At 43.5% G+C, this 26,267-nt stretch overlaps 1 protein-coding gene across 5 annotated transcripts in view; it reads right to left on the bottom strand.

The window, feature by feature from the left end:
* Positions 1 to 2,938: 2,938 nt before the first annotated feature.
* The window catches only part of TCAIM (T cell activation inhibitor, mitochondrial), a 31,888-nt gene continuing 8,559 nt past the window's right edge, over positions 2,939 to 26,267 (bottom strand). For all 5 annotated transcript variants that reach the window (XM_016141268.2, XM_016141269.2, XM_016141271.2 and 2 more), the window contains 9 exons: positions 25,230 to 25,365; positions 24,032 to 24,185; positions 20,836 to 21,088; positions 15,514 to 15,636; positions 13,617 to 13,714; positions 13,244 to 13,335; positions 9,703 to 9,935; positions 8,748 to 8,879; positions 2,939 to 4,701 (listed from right to left, as the gene is read on the bottom strand). In XM_016141268.2, the coding sequence (XP_015996754.1) occupies positions 4,461 to 4,701; positions 8,748 to 8,879; positions 9,703 to 9,935; positions 13,244 to 13,335; positions 13,617 to 13,714; positions 15,514 to 15,636; positions 20,836 to 21,088; positions 24,032 to 24,185; positions 25,230 to 25,365 (1,462 nt within the window). In that variant the 3' untranslated portion in view covers positions 2,939 to 4,460. The remainder of the gene's footprint in view (positions 4,702 to 8,747; positions 8,880 to 9,702; positions 9,936 to 13,243; positions 13,336 to 13,616; positions 13,715 to 15,513; positions 15,637 to 20,835; positions 21,089 to 24,031; positions 24,186 to 25,229; positions 25,366 to 26,267) is intronic.

Raw genomic sequence — 26,267 nt, 5'->3', positions numbered from 1 at the left:
TACTCCTCCTGCTGCATCTGGGTGTGGGCGGGGGCTTTGCTAAGGAAGCTGGTGCTCGGGCCCCTGTGATGGCCAGGACAGGGGCTATGACGACCAAGGGCCAGGAGCCCCTCAGGACTCCAGGACAGCACCCTCAGCTTGGAACCGCCACTTGCTCTCAGGGGGACAAGCCTAACTCTTTTGGGTTCCTGGACCTAATTCCAACTTGGTCGTGGGGTTCTGTCTGCACCGACAAACAATTCTTGGACGCCAACGGGGTGTCTGAGAATTCAACCCAACTCTGACACTGCCCACGGGGAGACGGCCTCAGCCCCTCCCCCTTCGACACCAGCCCTCAGCCCGGCTGTCACCTGTACTGCTGCCCCACCTGCTGCAGATCAGAGGTTCCTCTGACCACCTCCTCAGGTTCTATTAATTTGCTACGGCGGCTCAGAGAACTCAGAAGCATTTTACCTACTGCACCGGTTTATATAAAAAGATTTAACTCAGGAGCCAGATGGAAGAATGCGCGGGGCGGGGTCTGTGGGGAGGGGCGTGGAGCGTCCGTGCTCAGGGCAGGCCATCCTCCCTGCACCGCCACGTGGTCACTGACCTGGAAGCTCTGGTTTGGGTTTTTACGGTGGCTTCATTGCACAGCCATGATGGATTAAATCATCAGCCATTGGCGATTGCTCAGCCTCCAGCCCCTCTCTGGTCCCTGGGGGTCTGGGGTGGGACTGGGAATTCCAATCTTCTAATCACATGGTTGGGCCCCCTGTCAACCAGCCCCCATCCTTAGGTGTGGGTCCTAAAGGTCACCGCATGACAAAAGACACCTTTAAGGTTCTCATCTCTTAGGAAATCCCAAAGGTATTAGGAGCTCAAGGACCAAGACCAAAGGTATGCTTCTTACTATAAATCACAATATCGCACAAGCGGGACGTTCTATCCCCCTGGGCTCTCCTCCTTTCAAGAAGCCATCAGCCCGCCCCGGGCACCTGGGACTCGTTCACTGAGTGGATTTTCCAGTGTTGGTCATGTCAAGCCCAGTGCCTGGCCGGGAAGAGGCACTGGGACATACTCGACAAAGGATTTCAAGGTCACTTTGACAGCAAGGCTCCCAAATCCCCATAGAGCACCTGTTCCCCTGTGGCTGGGCCCCTCGGTGTCCTGATCTTACCTGAGCCAGGTCACCGTGGGCTGCAGGTTGCCAAGAGCCCCTTGGTCTGCTCATCCCCGATTGTGACCTGCATGGATGGTGGCCCTGGGTGGGGGAATGGAGGAAACCCAGATTGCTTGGATCTGGGCTAAGTGGCCCTGGAGAGCCTTTCAGCCCCCAGGCACAGTGAGTCTTTGAGCCTGACCCACTTGTTTACTGAGCACCTACTATATGCTGGAAAAGAAGGTCAGGGTTATTCTTGTGCCCCCAGCTGGTGGTCATTGAGGCCTTGAGGAACTTTATGGGGGACTATTTGCTTCCCAGATGGTAGGACCACCACATCCTAACTCTGGTGAGGCCGCCAATGGCCAGGAAGTTCTTCCTTCCATCCAGCCACTGCCTCCCCTGCTTTCACTTAAGCCAATCCAGGGGTGGTTGGTAAACTGTCCAGGATGATAGGCCAGTGGATGAAGAACATGCTGTCTTCAGGCTGGGAGGGGAGGAGTGGCACCACGGATGGCCAAGTTCTCTGCCGCCTCCTGGCAGAGCTCACCTGCTCAGGAGGCTGCAGCCTATACTGTGTGGGATGTGAGCCCCAGGCCTGGCGGAGGGGGGAACAGACTTCTGGGGCCGGAGACGTGCTCCCGACAGCCCTCGTGCTGAGACCGCACACCCAGAGGGTCTGCCTCTCCTGCCTCCCTCCTCTACTTAGAGGTTCTCGGGCTTAGAGGCACCCGGCTGCCCGAATGTAGCTGGAGGCTCCCTGGGGGCCAGCCCGCCAAGCCCCCTGCCCGTGCTGCCGGCGGAGCTCCGCTGCCCTGACCCCATAGCGAGGGGGTCCCACCCTGCATGCTACCCCTGCTTCGTTACCCAGGGACACTCCTGTGCCGGGTACCTGTGTGTCTCCCGTTCCAGGCCGGCATGGGGGCGGGGCTCACACAGCTTCTTGGACTCCCCTCGGACTTGGCTGGGTGGGACAAGGGGACTAGACAGACACAGCCCTGGGCTGGGACTGGCCGCTGCTGACAGGTCCCACTTAGTGGGGGGCGAGGACCGCCTGCCTCCTCTCATCACCTCAGACAGCAGGACCGCGGTGGCTCTGCCCTCCGGGACACACCCGGGCTACGGGACCAGGGAGGAACGTGCCCCAGGGACCCAGCACTCTGAGGAAGGGGTGGGCTGCTGAGGGCCAGCTCCAGATGAGCAAGCCCGCTCGTCGCGCCAAGGATGCCCTCGGTCCTTGAAAGAAAGGTGCACGTGGATGAGTGGGCCAACAGCAGGATGCACAAGCGAGGTGCAGGCAGGTCAGCTGACGGCCAGGCCTGCGGACAGGAGAGCAAGTTGGGGCGTCAGTGCGAGTGGGAGGCCTGTGGCGCACAGTGTGTCCCGGCCAGGGCCGCGGGCTCTGCTCCCCTGGCTGGAGCAGGTCTCCAGGGGATGCCATCACACCCACACTCCCGACCAGCAGGAGGGCCCTTCCTCCTGCGACGCCCCTCTAGCGCCCTCTGCTGAGAATGCTGAGGATGGCGCGCACGCCGAAGCAGTCCCTTAAAGGAATTTGTTTGTTGTTCGGAGCAGGTGCGCAGGGTGGTGGGTCTGGAGTTCAGACCTGGGTCGTGGTCCCTCACCCAGCCGTGTAGTTAGAGGGTCCTGTGACAGTCGTCACGGCTGGGACAGAACTTTCTCTCCTATGTTAGATTGGGAGAAGAAGTCGAACAGGCATGAACAGGCCACCGGTTTCTTGTAATTTCCTATTATGTTGAAATAGTTGTAAAACTATTAATAACTAACAGAAAACAATTTGATTAATATATTATTTATTATGTAACAATTAGTTCTGAGACAAAGTCCGATTCCAAACATATTACTGAGGATCCTATATTAGTTGATTTTAGGAATGGTATAATCCAAACCTATTTTTTCCAATACATTTTCTTAGGTAACTGTTAAGGAATTTTTCACTCCCATCATTTGGCTCTGGAAACTTTTGTTTACATTACATAAAAAATTTTAAGTACAGCTATTAGGCACAGGTTAAAAGGGATGATATGGACAAACTGTAAATTACAAATCAATACTTTATTTTTGAACACACTGTTTGAATTTAAACATTCAAAATAATCCATGTTTTAGAACAATTTAAAACACACTTCAAGACTTTTTTTTTTTAACATCTTTCCTTTCTAATGCACTGAGAAAAAAATTTCCTTTCTCATTTCTTCAGCAGGAAGAGGCACAAAAATAGTGTCCCAGACTAGGGTTTACTGTGTCCTGAAGCGGTTTGGGATCTGGTTAAAAACACCCTAGGAGAAATGGCCACAGAGAGAGAAACCCGTGCCTGCAGAGGGGGCATGCCAGGCCACTTGGGGCCGGGCTGTGTTGTGACCACAAGGAGTCACCCCTAGGGACTAGGGGTGGCCCGGATGAAACAGGTAAGTTTTAAACCTTGGCGGGAACAGGAAGACCGGGGTTGCGAAGGGTGACAGAAATCCTGAATGGCTGCGACCGTTTTACCCTTGACCCCACTTCCTGGGACTCTCTGGGAAACAAATGAGAATTTGCCCAGATAGTGTTTTTCCACGGCAACGAATGAGTCACCTAATTATTAAATGATTCAAAAAAAAACAATTCACCGTCTGTTGGTTTCATGCTACCAACAGTTACGCTATTTTAATGGGTAGCAAAACTCATAGGTTTAAAACTAAATTCTCTGTCACTGGAGATGTTTTAACAAACTGGTATCCGACCACTCAGGACGAGGTCAATACCATGTGTTCATTCAACCGCATTTTTCCTTCTACTTGTCCTTTCAGGTAAAATTTGGTTATCTAGTTTCTATTACCCATCGGTTATCTAATGGGACATCAACTGTCCGTATTGGCTGCAAAATGCACGTGTGTACCCAACACGTGAGATGAGGTTATATAAAGTCGGATGTGGAATTAGATTACACGTGGAAGTGAGCTCCCTTACTTCAGAGCTGTGGTGAATGAGACCTGTTTATCTGCACTCGCTCATATAAAAATACATACCCGTAATTCTGTAGAAAGCCTGACGCACCACTATAAACATGTTCTTTCACCTCAGCTGCTTTCCACCTCGTCTTGCCCATCAGATAAGAAACACCGTAAGACTGGGAGATAAGACCTTTTTAAAACAAGTTTTCCAGCAGAAATTATTAAAAAAAAAAAAGTCTACTTTTAAAACAGCAGCTAGAAACTTTGTTCTTGTAATAGGTCAGTAATACTGTTACGTCAAATTGTGGACTTACATAAGTTGAACGGTTTTTCTCTGATCTCTTTAAAAAATAACAGTACCTGTGTCACTTAACGGCTTCTCCACTTTTCCAGTTCCAAGGGATACAGAGGTCTCCGTCTTGCATGACGGAGTAGAAATGGGACACACAGAGGTGCATGCCTTGCAGGTAAGGCAGTGGCTGTTCTAGAAGTCTCTTACAGCAATCCACCATTTGCTTGCTGGAGACGCTGGGCTCCTTATAAAACTTTTCCAGGGAGAATTTCTTTGCCGAAGCCTGTATCAATTCATTTTCGATAACCTTTAACCTGTTATAGCAAAACAAACAAACAAAAACCGATATATTGCCACGAGCAAAGAAGAAAATGGAAATACATTTTTTATATATCGGAACTACGGCTTTCTACTCACGACACTGGAAATGACAGCCACGAAGGACAAATTATGTGCCGAGAGGACATGCCAGTGGTTATCATGCAGTACCTACTACTCATTCCCACATGAATCTCTAAGAGTGTTTGTTAAACCTTTTTAGGATTAATGGGGTAAAAATAATTAATACATATTCTAAAACGCTCTCATCCTGTCTGTCGTAGCTAGCAGGTGTCAGCCACGGAAGGAAGCAGAAAGCTGAGCATGTGACACATCTAGGGTTTGACCCTTGGGCAATGTGACTTCTACTAGAGGTTCCTGAAAACCAGCAGGCTCATTCACAGCAGACCCGGGAGGAGAGGCCAGGTCCTAGCCACCCTCCCTCCTTCCCCCTGCCCTGCTCCCTCCCCTCCGCCTGAGGCCCCTCTGTCTCTGGTCCATCACGGGCTTGAGGCAAAGGCCTGCAAAGTGAACACCTCGGGGCAGAAAGAACTCAGCGTCTTCCAGCCTTCCTCTCACGTCTTCCAGCCTTCCTCTCACGGGTGGCAAATGTTCACCATGTGGTGTTTCAGTAAGCGGATTCGATGCCCAAAGGGTGTGTGAGAGGACTCCGCCTTGCAGGCCTCACAGGTGTACGTCACTTGGGAAGCCCAGGTAAGAAGGTAAGAAAAGCAAAATTGTCACGGTCAAGGGCTCCTGAACTAGTCGCATTTAAGTATTGTGCTGGTTAAAAGTACCCAACTACCCTTTTATCCAATCTTAAAACTCTGCATGAAAGGGAAAAGTATCATAAAGTGTCTGTAAGCCAGGAAAATGCTTGGGCACGGCCATGGCCACTGCCGTTGGTCCGCAGGCAGCGGGCTGCCGCCGCTCAACCCCCGTCCTGACCACCACCCGGAACGCTTCCTCGAGTGCTGTTCGCCCTTCCGTATGATGACTCCTTCTAGACAACGCTGCTCGGACAGCAGAGAAGGTGGGCGGCAGCGAAGCCTGACAGGGGTCTCGGAAGGTCCGCTCTCCCCAGGATCCTGCAGCGAGACCTCCCGGGTACCGTGGACGGCTGGGGCTGACAAACTTTTTCACTTGCTCGAAAACAGAGACACGAACAGTCGGCTCAGAAATGGTAAACCCTGCAGTGTGGCCAGGTCGCCATGCACTTCTCCGAACAGACAGCTGTGGAAACCTCCAGGAAGGCCCTGCAGTCCCGCCCCCCCGTCTCATCCCGGGGTTCCTCTGACCCCTGGACCCGACACCTTTCCCATCAGGGGAGCCCATCAGTCCTGGGGTGGAGTCTTAAAGGGGCGCTGAGCCCCGAGAAGACAGCCCTTGCTAAGGCTCTCTCAGGCTGTGCTCCTGTGTGTCCGCCGTCTGCAGACTACTTTGAAAGAGGAAGAAGGGAGGCACAGTAGGGCGGGGGGCGGGGGCAGGGGGCAGCTCCACAGCCGAGGGGGGCCGCTGGGCCGTTCTCTTCCTTTTCTTTTGATGCTAAGAGACAGGCCAGGGCGTCCCAGGGGGAAAGGGCCCTTCTCTCCTCTGACGCAAATCTCGTCTATTATTTCACACAAAATTTAACCACTTTGCCTTTGACATCTGAACGTGAGTTTCACAAGGGCGTGTGTCAGTTTGCACTGTGTCCTGCTGGGGACTTACTGTGCCTGCCACACACCAAGGTGCTCAATAAATATTAGCTGAGGAAACGAACATTGTTTTAAATGGGTGTTGTTACTATGTGTATCAAAATTACGTAACCATTCTGTTATTGTTGTACATTTCTACTGTTTCCAATTCATCAAAGTGATTTTGAAATTTAAAGGGTAGGAGGACTGGTTACCCACCCCTCCCTGGAGCTGTCACCACCCCAGTAAGGGCCATGAGCTAGGTTACTGCCAGCCGCAGGGGGCGGACACGTTCTGCTGGTCAGCCAGGCAGCGGGCAGAGGCGGGGGATGCGAGCCCCGCAGCCCTGCGGTCACAGGGGTCTAGAAAGAGGACCCCGGTGTTTGCTTGGGTGGGTGCTCGGGCCCCTTCCGCGGCAGCTGGAGCGCCCACCAGCATCTGCCTTTTCGTGACTGGGGTTTCCACTCGATCCACTTCATAAAGAGATGAGCAGCTAAGAAGTGTCCGTAAACCCTAAGCACATGCTTCGGGGAAGGAAAGAAGGTGGCCCTGGCCACGCCCAGTGCCAGGGGACGGTGACCTGACAGGGCGCCTAGCAGAGGGGAGAAGGGGAGGAGGGGAGGGAACCGGGCTCAGGCCAGGGCTGTGCGGAGGGGGGAGGGCCGGAGGGCCACTGCGCTGCTGGGCCCACCCTGAAGGGGCCACTCCGGGGTGTGTGCGTGTGTTGGGGTGGGGCCAGACGAGAGCCTCTGACCTCGTGAGGCATCACCTCCGGGGAGAGAGTGAACACAGAAGGTCGTGTCTGTCAGAGGCCCGTGTGCTAAGTGTGACGGGGACGGGACGGGCGGACCGGGGCAGGCGGAGAGGCCGGCGGCTGCAGCGGGGCCCGGGGCTCCTGCCTCACGGACGTGGGAGCCGACTGGGGGGGGGGGGGCGGGGCGGGCGTGCTCCGGGCGTGGGAACCGTGGGAACCGAGGCCCGCCCGCCGCTGTGCCCCAGGAAGATGGAAAGGAGAATGTGGCCGCAGCGAATCCCACCTATTTGAATTTTATTTCTGTTTATTCTCCTTCCTTAAAATCTGGTAGCAATATGACTCCAAAGCTACCGAATGGCCACAGAAAAGGAGAGAAAAAGCAGCCGCGATGGTGGAGCTGACAAAACCACCATCCGTGGTAACTGCAGAGCGGCCACAACCGCCCCCGAAGGTTCCAGCCGCCTGACGATTCAGAAACACACCACGAACCCCAAGTTCGCGCCCAGTGAGGCGGCGGGATGTCTGTGCGGCGGGAACTGGCCAGCGGCTGCCGCCGATTCCACAGGCCCCGCGTGCAGCTCTGCCACTTACTCTAGATGTAAAACGGACCCATCATCTCTGTTAAGCGGTCGACTGTCACGGCTCTCCTCGCTGCCACCTTTCTCTATTTCAAATCCTTGGCTGTTTAAACAAGCAGTTTGGGGACACGGAGGAGTGAACGGGCAGCAATAAGTGACCACTGCTGAACCACCGCCACCACCGACCAGGCTGCAGGCGCTGCCCTCCTCGCGCCCCTGGCTGGGCCCGTCGGTCCCCAGCTCCTCGGCCACCTCCGTCCTGCTCCACGGCCACCGCCTCCGACTCGGGGCTCCTGTTCCCTCCCCAAAAAGCAACGGCTTTGGCTCGGCCTGCGAAACTCCACCCTGCGGTCCAGCGACCACTGACCTATTTATAGCACTCACAGCTCCCACCGGACACATTCCAGAAGGGCGGAGACCAGCCAGGCCTTCACTTTCTCCAAGTGGCACCTTTCACGGCTGTGGACACACAACGGTCACAGCAAATGGTGACTACGCGAAGGAACCCTGGCGACCAAACCTGCTCCGGCAACATCCTTAGAAAAATTATCGAGCCACGTCAGCACTGCGTGTGAACCGCGACGATATTTTTTTTACTTTCGCGTTTCTCGTTCTAATGCAGGTGGAGCTCGCTCTCTGTCGGCCGTTTTCAAGATGCTGACAGTGGAGGTTCCTGGCAGTCACGCAGCCACTGCTTTTTGGTCCGTGCCACCCTTTTCCACCTGGAGAATCTCTTTCTGGCTTTCTTATCTTTCGTCCTGCTCCTGGGTTGACTTTTGGACTAAGAAGCCCTGCTTCTCAAATTGAGGTACATGGTAGCAATGCAATTTCGGTTACTAGGAGACGGCCATAGCCAATCCCTGGCAGAACAAGGTGGGGAATAAGCGAATACGGAACATTCACGGCTCAGTCGATTTCCTAAAGTTAAATATTCCTTTAATGTCCCACGTTTGGGAATTCTGAATACCTGCATTTTTAAAAGTTAGAATGAAGGACAAGACATTATGGGGGTGGGGGGGGCTCATGGCACTCACTCGTCTTTTCTCTTCAGGTTCTCTCTGGCCTGCGGGGCTTTGGTGAGGATGAACCACTGCAGGTTTGCTGGATCGCACAGGACCGGGATGTTAAAATGCCCGAGCTCATGCAAGCTGGGCGCGTATCTGTCACTGCAATGAAAGATATATGAAAGGAAAAGTCATCGATTCCCTCGGTTTCCCCCTCTGGCCCCCCAAGAAAGGTTTTATGAGTCTGATTAATGGAAAAGAAATGCATCAAGAAAACCCAACTAAAATGTATAGCCAAAACGACTTAAAAGTTTTGCTGTCCCCCAAAAAACACACTTTATCAGGATGAGCACATACTTCCTAGCCCTGTGACCTTCTTTGTCTATGATTTTTTTTTTTTTTAAAAATTGGACAGAACAGTTTATTCAGCCCAATAAGCAATTTAAGACATGTCGGTTTGATAGTTTTGCTCAGTGCAATGTGCTAACATCAGTAATTTCATAAAGTATTTCAATGCAAATTATACGAGGGACAAAGTTAAAACTTTCATCACTGCAGCGTGATTATTTGTGTAACTTAGTCACATCTGAGACTGATTATTTGTGTAACTTAGTCACATCTGAGACTGAAGAAATGGGGGTAACAGCCCATTTCAGGGTGTGAGAGCAAAAGAGATAATGCGTTTACGCTCCAAGCACAGTGCCTGGAAAGTACTGGCTATTGATTTACCAGTTTAATCCTATGGAGTTTTCCGCAGCACTGACTTTGCCCTATAAATGGCAGTATACTTACAGAACGTTCTAGAGATTCAATCCTTTAATCCTCTCCTGTTGGCTTTTCTAATGTGTAAAAGAGTGTTGCTAACAGAAGTAGTGGCATTGTTTAATTCCTAAGAGTCACACACTGAAGTACAAAACAACTTAATCCACTTACACGCACAACCACCTAAGTGATTGGATAAGTCATTCTTGTTTTAGATATTTACCTGTTAAGGATCATTTGTAAACCACGCAGACTTCGAGGGTGGAAAGGAATTCTGTTTTTTAACAGTCTTTTATAGAATACATTAAGAAGAGAGTAATATTCTTCCAGTGTCAATACTGGCTGTAATTCTTCAATATAAACAACTTGGATGCCACCCAGAAGATAGCTTATTTGGTCTTCTAAAAGCATCAGCCTCCTCTGAAGGTCAAAATAACTTGGCAATCTTTCAAAAAGCTAGAAGATTTTTTTAAAAAAGGAAAGACATATTTAATCTTATGTTATGATAATAGTTCAATTTTAGGATTCCAATAAATGGTACTGAGAAATTTTCGTAAGAAAATTATTTACTAGGAGGAAGTTCAAGTAAGAAATAAGAGACTTAATGTAATGCTGAAAATATTAATATTCAAAACAAACAACTGTAAATCTTAGGGATTTTTAGATAGGAATTGAAGTGATTGCAGAAAAACAAGAAATATGTTCCAAATAAAAATAAGTCCCAAGTGTTAATACTTAGATATTCAGGTAAAAATATCAAATTTGGTTACTTAAAGCATATGTATTTCAACTCCAAGTCTATTTCTTTGGAATTTGCTTTAACCCATCTAAGCAAATTCAATGTGATCAACGCCACCGAGCACCTCCCATGCACGTAAGCACTAAACTGGGCACCTGGAGGGCACAGAGTCTCTGTGGGTCCCTGTTTGACAGGAGCTCAGAGTGGGGGTGCAAGGAAACAAGACAGAAATAAGACTTCAGCGTACTGGGTGCCATGTCAAGGGGAGTGGATACAGAGGAGGGCAAGCAGAGGGATCTAAGGAAGTCCACCGTGCCCCATCTGAAAAGAGAGAAGGGGCTGGGAAAGGCGAGGTGCACGTGGGACTGTCTTAGGGGAAGAGAAAGGTGTGCAGGCAGGGGGGCACGAGCTGGGGCAGCATGTGCAGAGGCGCCTGGTGTGGCAGCAGCGCGGCTCGCGGCCGGTGAGCGCAGAGAGGCTGAGGAGGCCGGCGGGGTCGGGTCCGGGGCGGCCCCTCTGCGCTACACAGTGCAAGGGGTTGGAAGACTTCAAAGTCTGTGTGTGACAGAAGCAACAGCAGCATAAAAATTCTACAATTGGTTTAAAATAGACTCCTGATAATTTTACTGCTTATGTTTTAAGTTCGTTTCTCACTGGGTTATTCTTGTATAAATGGTTTCTACATTTTAAAACCTTTTTATGTTGAGAGAACTGTAGATTCATACATTTTCCACCCAGTTTCCTTGCAAACCTAGAATACACTATCACAAGCAGGGAACGGGCCCTGATGCGACCCCCTGACCTCCTTCAGATCTCCCGTTTCACCTGTCCTCATTTGCGTTTTTAACCGTAGGCAATTCTGTCAAGTGTAGAGTCATGTGACACACTGTGGAGTCACGTTACAGACGAGCGCCACCACCAGGGTCCCTATGATCCATTTCACAGCCACGGGCACCTCTGCTCCCCTGCACCCCAACCCCCCGCAGCCACTATAGTTCTTTCTATAACTTTATTATTTTAAGAGTGTCACATGAATGGAATCACGCAGTGTGCCATCTTTTGAGGCTGACTTTTTCCGCCCGGCACAAGGCCCTTGAGACCCGCCCACGCTGCTGCATGCGTCAGGAGCTCTCTGCTTGTCACTGCTGTGTGGCGTTCCACGGCGTGGATGTACCACCCTTTCGTAAATCATCCGAACACCGGAGGACATTAGGGTCCCCGCCCCCCGCCCTAGTTTTTGGCTGTTATGAATATGTGTGTCTAGGTTTTTGTGTGACCAGAATGTGTCATTTCTCTAGTGTAAATGCCCAAGAGTGACGCCGCCGGGCCACATGGCAAGCACGTGTTCAGGATTAGTGAACGCTGCCGGACGGTCTCGCAGAGCGCCTGCGCCGTCTGACACTCGATGGCGGGGCCGAGTCGTGCAGTTTTCGGGCGCCCTCGCCAGGACGTGGGGGCGCCGCTCCCTTCCCCGTTAGCCATCTGGCAGGTGTGCAGTGACATCTCACTGTCGTCTTAATGTGCATTTCCCGACAGCTGGTCCCGCCGAACATCTCCGCGTCCGTTTGCCGTCTGCAGGTCCTCCTCCCTGATGTGTCTGTTCGTGTCTTTTGCCCGTTTTCTTGTCGGACTGTTTTTTTCCTTTTTTCTTTTTATTTACTGTTGAGTTTTGAGAGTTCTTTATATATTTATATATGAAGACTTTGCCAGATGTGTGGTTTGCAAACATTTTCGACCACATATTTGATTTCAATAGATATTTCACCACAGAAGGTAGGTGAACGGCAAATGAAAACACGAGAAGATGCTCACCATCATTTGTCATTAGAGAAATGCAAATTAAATCCACAATGAGAGAGTACCAACACTTATTAGAATGGCTAAACTTAGAAAAAAACCATAGGGGGTGTTAGCAGTTTCTTAAAAAGTTAAAATACCGGAACAATCCAGCCATTCCACTTTCAGGTATTGACCCAAGAGAAAAAGAAATACACGTCCACACAGACATCTGTAGAGAATGTGCATAGCAGCAGCTCTGTTTCTAGTAGCCAGAAACAGACACAACCCAACATGTTAATCGGTGAACGGATAAACAGACGGCGGGCTACCCCGACGATGGAGCACTGCGTAGCAACAACGAGGAATACTTTTCTTGATGCATGCAACGGCATGCGTGAATCTCAAAAGCTATGCCAAGTAAAAGAAATCAGACACTTGCCCTGCCAAAAAAGTACATACCCTATGATTCCGATTATATAAAACTCTAGAAGTACAAACTAATCTACAGTGACAGAGAGCTGACCAGTGCTTGGCTGGGGGGTGGTGGCGGGGGGAGGGGGGCGCTGGGATGGAAGAGAGAGCTGACAAAGGGACATGAGCGTTCTTTTGTGGGTGATGATATGTTCGCTGTCTTGACCATGGTCATGGTTTCGTGGGTATTCACATATGTCAAAGCTCATCAAATTATACACGCTGAGTATGTACGGTTTATTGTATGTCAGTTATATCACAATAAATCTGTTAAAAACAAAGCAAAACGACAGAATGTAGGCCTTTAGGCTATGCTTCAGAAGAAACTATACAATTTCCAAATAAAAAATGACTGAAAAATCATTTGTCCTCTAAACAAATCTTTTTCAATGGAAGAGGTGCCATTTAAATTAAGTTCTCTCTTCTTATTAAAAGTGCCAATTATGTCTTAGGCTATTGAGATTTCTCTACTTTCCAATAATTTTCAGTCTAGTAACATATGCAAACAGAGTCCAACCAGAACCCCACATAGAATGTGCCAAATGCCTTAAGATACAGATGTCAAAAAAGGTACAATAAAGGAAAAAAAAAAATCAGTCTTCTAAGTATTTTAACTACATGATATTAAGCATTTGATCTGAAAAGAGACATATTTATGATTAGAATTTTTTTAGTTCATTGACGTAATAGCATAGTTTAAAACAAAAGTAGGTGGGATGCTGATGGCAAATCAGTTTTTTTTTGTTTTTTGTTTTTGCATTTAGGTTTTTCTTACCCTTGTCCAGTGATGATGGACGTCCATTGTTCCCAGCATCACATGGCCCACTGCGCTCATTCCAGAGCGGTCTGTAAATATTATTGTACATCCTAAAGACGAAACACAAACCCTTTGGTCACTGTCCAGAGATGCTTCCTATTTATTTCACATTGTACAAATGATTACTTAAATTTGGTGTATAAATTCAGGATTAAATTCAGTAGAAGCTTAAAGGCTAATTTTACGACACTGATTTATTCAAAGGAGCAGATTTAAAAATCAGCTATGGCAGTCACATCTGCAAAGACTTTTAATACTTAAGTTTCCCTCTACGGTTTCCAGATGTGTACAGAAGCGAAGTGGATTTCAAAAGAAAATGAAAATCATTTACCTTTTGCGTTTTTAAGTGATTCCACGTTCTGCTGTGCTAAGCGGCCTAAACTATGCAGCTGGCTACAGCGATGAGCGATGCCCCAGCTCCTCTGCCACCTAGGGCAACAGAGCACACAGGCGCGTTAACACCGGCCCGACGGGCAGGCGGCACTCACCGCGATGGCCGGGCTCCCGGGAATACCGGGAAGCCCGGGAAGCCAAGTTCCCTTCTCCAGGACGCACACCGCACACTGCCCAACGAGCTCAGCTTTCAAGAGGTGACCAGATGGAAAATGAATTGTTTACCGGAGGGTAGAAATATTACTACTGACGTGTAGAGATCCGAAGGTTTAAAATGAGCAAATACACTACGTGGTTTCTATTTTAAAATAGGAGGATGACATGGGCAAGACTCTGAAAAAAAAATTTTCTTCTCTACATCAACGGTGATGATGTTGTTTTAGATGTAAGTTCCAATTAGGAATTCTAGTTAGGCTTATCAGATCCTTTTCATCTTATTGTAGAGAAAGATTTTTATGACACCATGGAATTTGCTCATTTTATAAAAAAGCGTTAGATCTTAGTGACGAAATGCAGCCGGATGTTCACATGATGCCACAGGCTCTGCTGTGCCAGTGTGAAGAGCGCCGGTCTCAAGTGGTAGCACCTGAACACCGGCCTTTGGATTCTAATTCTGATTTACTAGCGCTGTGACCTTGTTGTGAACAGTAAGTGGAGAAGCAGCCACACCTGGGGTGAGGGGACCGCAAACGTTTTGGTCTCCGAACCCCTGTTGCACTCTCAAACACTGAGAACCCCAAAGAGCCTTTGTTTATGTGGGTTATATCTATTACTATTTACCAAAGTAAGAATTAAAGCTGAATTAGAGAAATTTCTTCACCATATTGCAAAATAACGTTTATGTCCTTTTAAGGAATCCTTTCATTTTACTAATCCCAGTGTGCTTTGACAGGTCTTTTAAAAATTTATGTTACAAACAGTTATAATCACACGCATTAATTAATTTATTTTATAAACTTTTTGAAAAGGTCTCATTACTTCGTTTTTACTGCGTGAAGTCTACGTTACTAGACTATGGCACTGGAAGATGCCCCCATAATCGAAGTGTGGCTGAAAAACTACTGATGAGGTGGTAAGAGAACAGCTATCAGCACAGATCCAGGCACCCCGGGTTCACACGCCCCCTGTGAAACCTGAGTGCACAGGAACAGAGCGTGCAAGCGGAGGGCACGGGGCTGCGGCGGTGCACAGACAGTCGTTTGGCTCAATGTGAGAAAAGTCTTGATGATGAGCGCTGAAAACAACAAAACGAGCTACAGCAACTGGTAACAGATGCGTTCCAGCCCGAGGCTGGGTTGCTGCGGTGGGGAGTCCCGTGACTGAATCACGTGACCCTCTCCTTTCCCTTCTTTACCGCGTCAGCAGCTGTCATGTCTATTTTTATACTCAACTTCGGCATGTATCTTTACATCACTATTTCCGGGTTTATGAAAACTTAAAAAGTCATGCGATATAACACAGACCCAAGAATATAACACCCACTTTTCTCTCCCTCTTTTTAAATCTGAATACTAATATTACGTGATGGGGGAATAATTATTTTTTACATGTTATGTGAATATGGAAAAGGATATTTTTTCTACAAACTATGTAAAAAAGTTCACCTGTTATGCTAAAAATGTATCGGTATCTAAACCATACTTTACTCTTTTAAAAAAGAAACTGATAATTGTTTTCTTGCAGATGACTATTTCATTACTTTCATAAAAAAAAATAAGTGAAGAATATTTAGTTATCCAAATATTAAAAGATGCAAATACTTAACCGCTGGAAAACTTTACCGATAGGTGACACACGTTTATTTTAATCTCTAAGTTCGGTTCTCTCTTTATTACCTGATATCTGAGAGCTGCAACTGATGAGACAGTTCGTCTTTCAAACGATCTAGCTCTTTTCTAAGTGGCAGGCTATTCTCCAGCTTTTTAACAGCACTCTCCCCATTGTTATCTAACCAGGATCTAGAAAGAAAAAGAGAGAGATACGTAGTCTAGTGCTAACCGCAGCGCAAACATTTCTACTATTGAGAGACATGTGTATTACCTTAAAGCAGCCCCAACGTTTAACTGAGTTTCCAATCACGCTTCTCTCAAGTTATTGGTAAAAGACAAAGGAGGGAGAGGTCAGTGTCGACTGAGCGGCTGAGGTGAGACTCACGCTGGGCAGCGGGTCGGGTGGAATGGGCGGCGGTGCCAAGGAGCACCAGGGGGTGGACAGACCCACCTGAGAGGAGCCGTGTTTTTGGAGACTTTGGGGTAAAAAGACTAGACTGGTGAGGGGTGAAGAGGGAGATGAGGGAATAAACGCCGAGAGCTCTGGGTACTCACAACCGAGATTCAAGTAAAGGAAGAAATCACAGTCTCCCCGTTTAGAAGCGACAAAGCACTGCGCGCTCCTTGTTCGGGACGCACTGCCTTAAACGGCACCGAGACCACGACATGGTGCTGCTTTGCCGGCCGTCCATGGCAGGAATTATTTTAAATGGTGACTCGGTACACGTGTGTGCACACACGTGCGCACACGTGCACTTATATGTAACTAAAACGAGCATTTCAAGAATTGATACTTACAGACTACATTTAAAACATTTAAAAAAGCGACAAAGCAACTGGTCCCATGTTGATAAACGGTGCTATGACTTATAGTTTAAAGAACACTGACTCAGCCTATACACAAGGAGAGAGTAAGTATACATGTAAGAGTGACACCATGTCTATGAAATTCCCCAACATCCTACAGAGACAGACCCGGCGGTGCAGCTGGCCACTGTGGCTCTGCCTGGACAAGACTGATTCGGCACTTAGACACTGTAAGTGAACTATGACCACCTGAGCAAAGCTCAATTAGAAAAAATGCAAGTCTGACATTTACTGGTATCTTAGCAGCTGACAGAACAGCATTTCAATGGTCTTTCGACAGTTCAATGACATTTTTTTTCCCATTAGGAAGGACATTACCTGTGGGATTGTTTTGTTTAGATAGAAATGGATCCTATCGGCTCTTTCCAAACTCAAATTATATAATTAAAATGCATTTTTGTTATATTATTTGATAATCGTAAAATATATCCAAAATATGAAAATACTAAAATTGACAACACAGAGTAGCATTTCCTAATTTTTTTTTAGACTGGTAAATTCTTTTATTATAGTATATATTACTATATTTATAAAAAAATTCCTTTGGTATTAAAATTTTAATTTTACCCTTTTTTATATAGTATATAGTAAAGTGATTTTGAAGTAAGGTAAAAAAAACAATTTGCTGAGAAATTCAAACTTACACAGTGGGTCCTAAATTTTAGATTTATATGTAATTACCAGATGTAATATGAAAATACATTAAATAGAGCTTGTATGACCTGATGATTCTTCTATTTTGTGTTTTAAAAAACCCAACTGATTTATTTGCACAATTTCTGTGTTTCCTTTCACAACAGTAAGACTATTTCAGCCTGCACTACTCAACAAAAATAAAATTACCTAAAAAATTAAAATTCCATGTTAAATAATACCGTTGTTATATTTTTCTCTTTTAGACATTGTGTCCTGAAATATTAGAAATATCTGAACACGCTTTCAAGAGTAAATTTTGATCAGGTGAATGCAATTTATAAATCAGGTGTAGATCAGTTTGATGTACATTCGCAGAATTATTTGTAATGCTACTTCTGAACTATATAATTCCGCACGTGTTCTTTATGATTCTTCTGCAATCTACATTTACAATAAAGATGAATTAAAAAACACAAAAATAAAAATAAAAACTTAAAACTGTATGTGGTCAAAATGACCACAGGGACTAACAGGTGATAGGTACCTAAAGTCTCTTCACTGGGCAGTGGTCACTCAATTTCATGATTTGAAAACTCTCAAATGGCTCAACAATTTTATAATTATTTGCAAAATAATTACACATTAAAAAAATTAATAATTGAAACAAGACATTGGTACAGACACAATTCTGGCTTTCATAATAATAAAAAAAAAAAACTCCTGAATCCTTATCGGGAAAAACTAACATAACATGCTGAACAAGGACTCAGCAGAGGTGCCTTAAAGTGGGCAATATCCATGTTTGGGAAAAGGTCAAGGGTGGCCTGAACGGGCCCTGAGCCTGCGTCACTATGCTATCATAGAGTAACTGGGTTAAGTTAGGGAAATAACAGAAATGAACCCTTTCAAATTAGTACAGGTGTCAGGACTCCAGCATGAGCACGCTAAGGCATGCTGGGACAGGCAATACAGATTTTTTTGCAGCATTTAGTCTATAGTGCAGTTCAGTCTAAGAGCCCACAGAGCTGTATTCCTTTTCTTGCCTTTTTTTAGTGCTGTGCCGTCCTCTCCCGTCCTACCCAGCCTGGGCCTTCTGCTCTACAATCACACTTTCTTAAGGCTAATCTCAAACTCCGCAAGGTCTGATGATCTGGTTCAGGTAAGTCACTTAAGATATCGATACTCAAGAAACATAACCCATGGGCCTCCAATATAAGCATTGAAAACTAAACGAAACAGAAATCTCTACCTGCTGGATTTTAGAAGGGAGGCACTGAATGGGAAGATCTAAGGTGACACCTGTCACTTCTCAGTATTCTCTAGTTCAAGAAAAATAGGCAGAAATAAAAGATATGAAAATAATATTATACCAAGAACCGCCCACAACCTTATTCCTGAATGCCTTATGTTTCATTTAGGAGACTTCAATATTAATTTTAAATCATAGTTTTAAAGAAAAAAATAATATCTCAGTTATAAAGAAGATAAAACTAGAGTAGTGGTATAGCATAACTTTACTTGAAGCTAAGAACAGTTCTATCTGGCTGATAATGGGTTTACTTCAATGTCTGACAAGATAAAAAGCTACTGACAACTGGATTGGATAATAATGATCAGTAAATTAGAAAGTTAAATTTCCACCGACTTCAATTTCTAAAACAGTGGTCTACTTAATTTATGTTGCTATCCTCTTCAAGAGCAGACAAGTCAAAATGACATTTTTTTTGAGCCTGTCCTGGTAACTGTTAACACAAAAACTTGAATTTGAAACAAACTATACCTTTGGGGGTAGTATAGTAACACGACTTGTCTACACAATAAATTTTCCCTAAGACGATGTATCTCTTGCTGAAAACAGCAGATATTTTTTAGTAAACGCTAATGAAATTAAGAGGCACCATTAAAAAAATAATTCTTAAAAAAAATTTTTTTTTCTACATTCATTACTAAGTCACTTGCACTGCTACCATCTGTGTATTAAGCTACTTTACATTTCCATATTAAACCTTGAGTTCTCCACACTGAGCCTCTGGCATTTCACATTCACCTCCATTCAACAGTGTTTAATTCTGTTTAATAAAAATAGTTGGATGGGTTTTATGACTCTATGAGGTAGATCGATAGACACAAAGATGATTAAAACATGTTTCCTACTCTTCAAAATTACCTAATATAATATGTATGATGTAAGAAAAACCTACTTAAAAAAATTTTCCCGAACATGTTATTATAAAAAGCTTCAAATATATAGGAAAGTTTAAAAAATTGCATATTTTACAATGTCGTATAATTAGGAAAGTCTACTTTTATTAAAGACTGAGGAATTTTATTATATGAACAACATAGAAATAAATTATAACTACTCATCTTGGACAAGGAACCCAGTTGAATACCACTTATCTTGTTGAACTGACTTTTCATAGTTTTGACTTGTTTTCATTAGTTTGCCAGCTGGCTAACTCTGAGTTCTGGGTCTTTGGGATAATCTTTTCACGATGGCTGCACATCCAGCTCCAGACCAAAACTATACCCTAAAAACCATTCAACTGAACCACAGACTAACTGCTTCTCTGAATTTCTGTAGCATGTTATTCTCAAGCCCCTTAGCTTGAGTCAAGATGCAACAACTCTCATTTTTGCTTTTCTGCCTTGACTCACCCAATCCCAATTTTTTTCTCTATGCTTTACGCCAAGCATTCCCAACCCTTTGTTCACAGGGACACAAGATAAGTAAGAGCAACAGGTCTTAAGGGTGTAAGCAGAAGGTTCCTGGGCAAGGTTGAGAATCTCTCTATCTAGCACGTGCTCACAGCAGTCTAACTCCCACTGTAGCCTCTGTGTGTAACTTATCTTCGATCGTCTCTTCTGTTTTTCTAAACTAGTTTTTAAAGTCATCAGTCTCTATCCCACCATGACTGTTCTCCGTTTTTTTTTTTTTTTTTTTAGCCCGATTTCCTACTTCCCAAAGCCATGCTTTCCTTGGTTTTATTTACAGAAGAGAATCTGCACAATTAAAATCCACATATTTAGGGAGGTGACTGATCTGTTAGTGACACAGAGAGACGTATCAGAGGTGGACCATCACCACGGACCAATACACACAGACATGTACACACACGCCTCCAGACAGACACTTGTCTCCCTGCCTGTACTGGACTCTGCTGCCCTTCTGTCTCCTCATCCTTATCTGAGATCTAGCTGAATGACATGGGGAGGAATTCCCGAGTCAGTACAGATGGCCCACAGAGCAAACGCTCTGCCAGGGGATAATTTACCACGCTGTAATGAGCGAGAACCCTCTGGTAAGCCACAGATTCTTTAGATACAACCACGGGGACAGAATGTGGCTGGTCTTACTGGAGTCCGAAGATGACTTAAATCAAAATACAGTAACGGTAACTTATGGATAAATAATACAGAAACATTTTGTACATGGATTTTATAATGAAAATTTTTTTTTCTCAGTCTGTGCCAGATGGTATTTTTAAGTGATGTCTCCATGTATTTTTATTAGGTGTGGATTATTATTACACTACGGAACATTACTACTGAACTCGCCAAAGAAACTGAAAATGCTTAACACATGAAGCAGCTTAAATTTTTTTTATAGGCTTAGGTAAATCCTTTCTCCATATACCAAAGGTTACTTGAAGGGGAGAATTTTTAAAACTCTTAAACAGAACAATCTCCTGCATGTGTTTGGTATCAAAAGATCAAAGATTAAATACAATTGGAAGTATTCTGATAACTTTAAGAAACATTAGATATCTTTTTCACAATGTTTACTGGGTTAACTATATTGATAGTATCACTTTGCCTGAAAAAAAACAGACTTTATTTTTAAACATAAACTACAGAGAAGTTTAAATAAAAACTCGCACGTACGTCAGGGTTGTTTCCATTCTCAAGACTTGTTCGAGATCTTCGTCCGGATCCTTAAATCCAGTAAAGGAGTAATAAGACTTGTCCCATTTGATGGGCCTGTCAGACATCCTTTTCGCCGCTTTGAGAGGCTGAGAATGCACATTGCTATTCAAGCTTTGGATATGTTCAACTGATAAACTGCAGGAGTTGAGAATATATAATACTGTGCTTAGCAGATCTCTGGTGTGCAAAGTAAATTTGACTGCTCGAAATCCTAGAGAATATAATTCCCCCAGTGAATACAGATGATTATTTGCTTCATTTACAAATCATTTTCATGCATTTATAAAATCGAAATCTTTTAAAACATTCCATTACTGATTACCATGTACCCTACTGGCTAATCACCTGTCGATGGAATGCTACACTTCCTGTCTCCAAATCTATACCAACACTATCTTGACCTTCGTGAATTCCTCGAATTGTCAGTTCCCTTTTCTTCTAGTTTGCACGAGGGATCAAACCCATCCCAGCTCCAGAAGGGGATCCAGAATACTTCCGATGCTGCCCATAAACTTGGTCTTTCCAGTCTAAGAGACAAAAAAGCTCTCCTGTGAGCAAGTGTCTACCCATGATGGTTTCTAGTATCAAAACGAAGGGGCCTGGAGAGGAGGGAGGCCGCCTTGCGACCGTGGTTCAGAAGGGGAGAGCAGCCAGACAATTTAGTCCCTGTGGTGAAACTCAGAAACTCATCTAGAATTTTCTCTGTGACTGAAAGAGATTCTCCTCATACTTGCCAAGTAGCTAGTAACTCAATAGCTTCGAAAGTGATTTAAAATTCCCTGATTGTTTAAAAGTTAGTACTACACGATCTAACCTTGGTATTAGTGTTAGGCCCGGTTCTGGTTGAATTTACACAACTTTTCAATCAATGCTCCCACCAACTGTGCTATTATTAATCTCTCTTTTCGAATGTGAAGAAACGCAGGTCTGAGGAGGTTATAAAGAATGCCGGAGGCTTAAACCTGAGTTGACATCGAGCCAAGAACTTTCTTCCTTACAACATGTTTTCTTTAAAAAAAATTTTTTTAATTGATTTTGAAAATTATACAAATATATACATAAGTACATCTTTACTATAAAATTAGAGAGATGTGCATAGTGAAAATAAAAGTCTCCTCTTAAAAGGCGCACGACCTCGCACCTTCACTGGACATGACCGCCGTTAACACTCCTGTAATGTCTAACATGGTTGCTACTATCCGATTATGGCTGTTTCAAATAAAATTAAATTAAAAATTTAAATCTGGGTTCTGGTAACTAGCCACATTTCAAGCATTCAGCAGCCACAGGGGGCCAGCGCCCGCTGTATCGGTGCAGATACAGAATAGAGAGTAATTTATATCACTGCAGAAAGTTCTCCTGGACAGCACTGTTCTAGACCTTTCTATGCGCTTGCGTGGATGTATATCACATATGATATCATGCGTATGTGTTTATACAAACACACTGCAGTTTGAACTGTTTCTTTTTAATAGGTATCATTCTGGATAAATTACTTTGAACTTGCTTTTGTCATTTAACCTTGGTGACCCTTCCATATCTATATATACAGATCAACCTCATTCTTTTCAGTAGCTGTATGCTAATCCATATAGTGAAGGGAACATAACTTATTTATGACTTCTGAGACTGACAGCTGTAAGTTACATTTAATTTTTCACATCTCTTACACGGCTGAAAGGTATTTTCTTGTCTTTGCCAATGATGACAGATACTACAATTTAGATCGTTCTCAGTGATACATAGTCTCTTGTCACATACCCTTAAGGAATCTAGAACACGCAAACTAAGATTTTTTTAGTTGAATCACTTGAGGGTTAAGTGAGAAATAACAGCGTTATCCTAGTCAATGAAAAAGGAAAGGAAAATCCTGCATTTAAGGTTAAGAAGAAATCACTGATCCTTAGAAGAGCTAGTCAAGCAAAAAAAATCTCAGTTTTTGTCTTATCAATGCTATTAATTATTTAATCCAGGTATGGGCTGCTATACAGTTAGGAATGCCTAGTCTAGTGTGTTTATTGGCTATGTGTATGTTTCACTCTCTGAACTGTCCGGCCATTGTCCTTGCCCATTTTTGTAAGAGAGCTACCCTGTGTTTTCTTTGTGAGTCCTAAGAACTCTTTATATATAACATCATCTTTTTGTCACACATTCTGTATGCTTTCTCCCTTTTCTAGCTTGTTTTTTTCTATAATCTATTTTTGTTTAATGAATGGTTCAAAGTTACCCATTCACGGAAAGCAGATTTTTGTTTTTATTCAGCCATAGCTGACTACAAACATTTGTTTTAGCTTAACTCACAGAAAACTCTTAGTAAATTTGTAACTTGTTTTAAAATTTATTTTAATAATATAGTGTATTTCCTCATAGACCACCAAAAAGGTGTAGGGCTGAAGAAAAGATTTAATTTCAGTAATGAATATCACTAGCAAACATTTTACCTTACTATCATCTTAATTATCAATAAAAAGATGATTATGATTTCTAGTGTTTTGAAAATAAAAACTTAAAAATACTTGATCTTAATTTCATAATCAGGTAAAAAGATTAAAGACATAAAAATGTTTCAAATCTGTGTCAGAGTGCCAATCTTGTCATAACAGCAAAGGCAAAAATGATCAATAACAATATTTTTAAAGAAGAATTAATAGGTAATGTGGTATATAAATCAAAACGACAGACTAGGAATAAGGAGATACTATTTCTAGTACCAGCTCTGTCCCTAACTTACTGTGCGAAGCTTTCTAAGTTTCCCTCTATTTTTTCCCTTCCTAACAAATCAATTTGGTTTATTCTTTAACTCCATGTATATTCAATATTTAAGACAAATCTGGCTGATGGTGGGAGTGGAAGTAGCAGCTATAGCTGCAGAAATGAGCTTGACTCTCCCAAACACATAAAAATAGAAACGAACTGCTGATACTTGTAATTTCAAAAGTTGTAAAGGATGTAATTTGCCTTTATAAATCCATCTGTCACGGAGAAATCATGAAATTATGCTTAAGTATGATGTTTTTTTCAATTCCTAGCCCAACCTTGACCCTGCGTTTCTATGACCACGGTTTCAATCCGAAGGTATTCTGGTAATATCAGACTGAATGACCCTATTTAACCTAAAGCTTACAAAGAACACACTATACACAGGAAGGCGTACCGGAAGCGCTAAAGGGTTCCTGGCCATCAGAGGAGTTCTGGTCTGTTTCTCTTACATAAAACGTAAGCTGAGTTGGTTTCAAAGACTTGAAGCCTGGTTTCTGGAGGTTTTCTAAGTAGACGCTTAATCTCTGAAGAGAATTTTCATTGACTTCCTGGAAAGACACATTAAGGGGCATTTACCCACAAAATAGAACAGGGAAACAGCAGCAATTATGTCCTGACTTTTTAACACATATTGAGGGTATTAAATAGTTCAGTATTAAAAATGTTGGCATTTCACAGCATTGGTAGAGGAGGGAAAACATTCACCTGCTACTAGGCTTAATTTTTCCATACATCTTGGATTTAAAGATTTTAAATTATTAAGCATTAAATTAAATTATATTAATTTATTACATCCTGATCATTTTTATTAAATTACTACATCTCCAAGGTAACGAATATTTTTCTGTTGATTCAATTTACTAATTACTTAGAAAGGATCTGACTTTGAATAGCCAACATCTATCAAATATCATAATCGGAATATTTTTTTAAAGAAAAGAAGCAAAATTTATTTATTTTCCACTGCAAGTAGAAAAAAGTAATGTGATAATCTCCAAGAATTTTAAATTCCTTTTTGTGTTAAACCAGGTATTAATGTTAAGGAAGATAAAAGGAACCAATGAAATAATTCCAAAGCACTTGGCTTTGAAATTTACTATCTAATGTTAAAAATATCGGCCTTCCTAAGTTTATCGTAAGTTGCTTTTCATGTCGGTTTGGATTCCCTGAGTACACATTAAATGTCGCGGAGAGGTGGACCAGCAGTACGCGACGTGAAGGACAGCCATTAGGGCACCGAAAAACCTTTCTCACGTCCACCTTACAAATAAGGTTGACCATGGAATAGAGGCCTTGAAGTTTTCTTTCGAACCCTCAATTTTACTCTAAAAGCTAGTACAGAAAACATGATTACTAATACTCTTAATCACAATTATAATAGCTTTATTGCTTGCATAAAAAATGACAGACTTCATAAAAATCAACATATTTTCACTTTTCACTATCTATATTTCAAATGAGTTCAAAGCACTGATTATGATGCTCCCACAGAACAATGCAAATTTACAGAACTCTGTATTATACTGTACCAGAGGTAAATAAACTAAACAGACACGTAGACTAAAGGTTTAAAAAAATAAATAAATGTTTACCCTTTCTCTGGGGTGTTGTCCGAAGAAGTCTGGGTGCACTGCGAAGTACAACGGCCTCAAGGCATTAACTGCTTCGGCTCCTGAAAAAGCTCTTGAGTAGAGAAACCAGTGTGGAAATGCCTTCTCCAGACATAACCTTTTGAAAAGATGGGGCCTTATTATTTGTTGAGGCACGGATGTCCCCGCAGATCCCCAGTGTATACAGAGACAGCAACGTTAAAATTATTATGTAGGGAAAAAAAACCACAGAAACAAGAAAGAAACCAAGATGCAAAACTGTGGTTTTCCTGAAACCTACGAGGTTTTAAGAAGCAGTGAGTGCCACACACTTTCTAAAAACGTTGGATATACATTCTTCAGATACAATGTCAGAGAGAATGATAAATAATAATAAGAAAAAAATTCCCCCTCAAAAGCCTATTTGGAAACATTAACTGGCATTGCTGCGAATGAAGACAATTTTCTATAGAACTGTCTTTCAGATTAAAAAAAAAAAAACCCTCAATATCCATAGGGTAATCTTTTTATAGTGAAAGATATTTTGAGAATTATAATGCTTAAAAAAGAAGATACAGATGTCTCTTAGTTTATTTCCTCATTACTAGCATGCTAATATTATTCTAGTTGGATAACTTGACATTTTATTCTTAAGTTTTAGCATAATGCATTTGAGAGTGTTTTTTTAAAGTACAGTTAAATCCAAATGAAATTATTTTTGCACATTATAATTTACCTTTTCTATTCTATTAACAGGCTATGTAGAGGAGTCTCTAAATATTGGACACATTTTTGTCTCATACATTAGATGTACTGAGTCTTTTTAAAAGTTTTAGATTTTTAAAATGCTAGGATTATAGAATCATTTCTGGAGGTTTTTTCTTTTTAAACAATCTGGAGACCACCAATGTATTTTCAGATGACCTTTTGATTTGTTTTTTTGCATGTAATTGAATCTTTTATAAAGTCAACATATAGGTCGTGCATTGAAGATCAGAACAGGAGTTTGAACAGTAAAGGAAACAGTAAGCCAGCTATGAA

The sequence above is a fragment of the Rousettus aegyptiacus genome, unplaced genomic scaffold, assembly GCF_014176215.1.
Source record: "Rousettus aegyptiacus isolate mRouAeg1 unplaced genomic scaffold, mRouAeg1.p scaffold_m13_p_4, whole genome shotgun sequence".
Lineage (NCBI taxonomy): Eukaryota > Metazoa > Chordata > Mammalia > Chiroptera > Pteropodidae > Rousettus > Rousettus aegyptiacus.
This window is presented reverse-complemented; position numbering and strand designations above follow the sequence as displayed.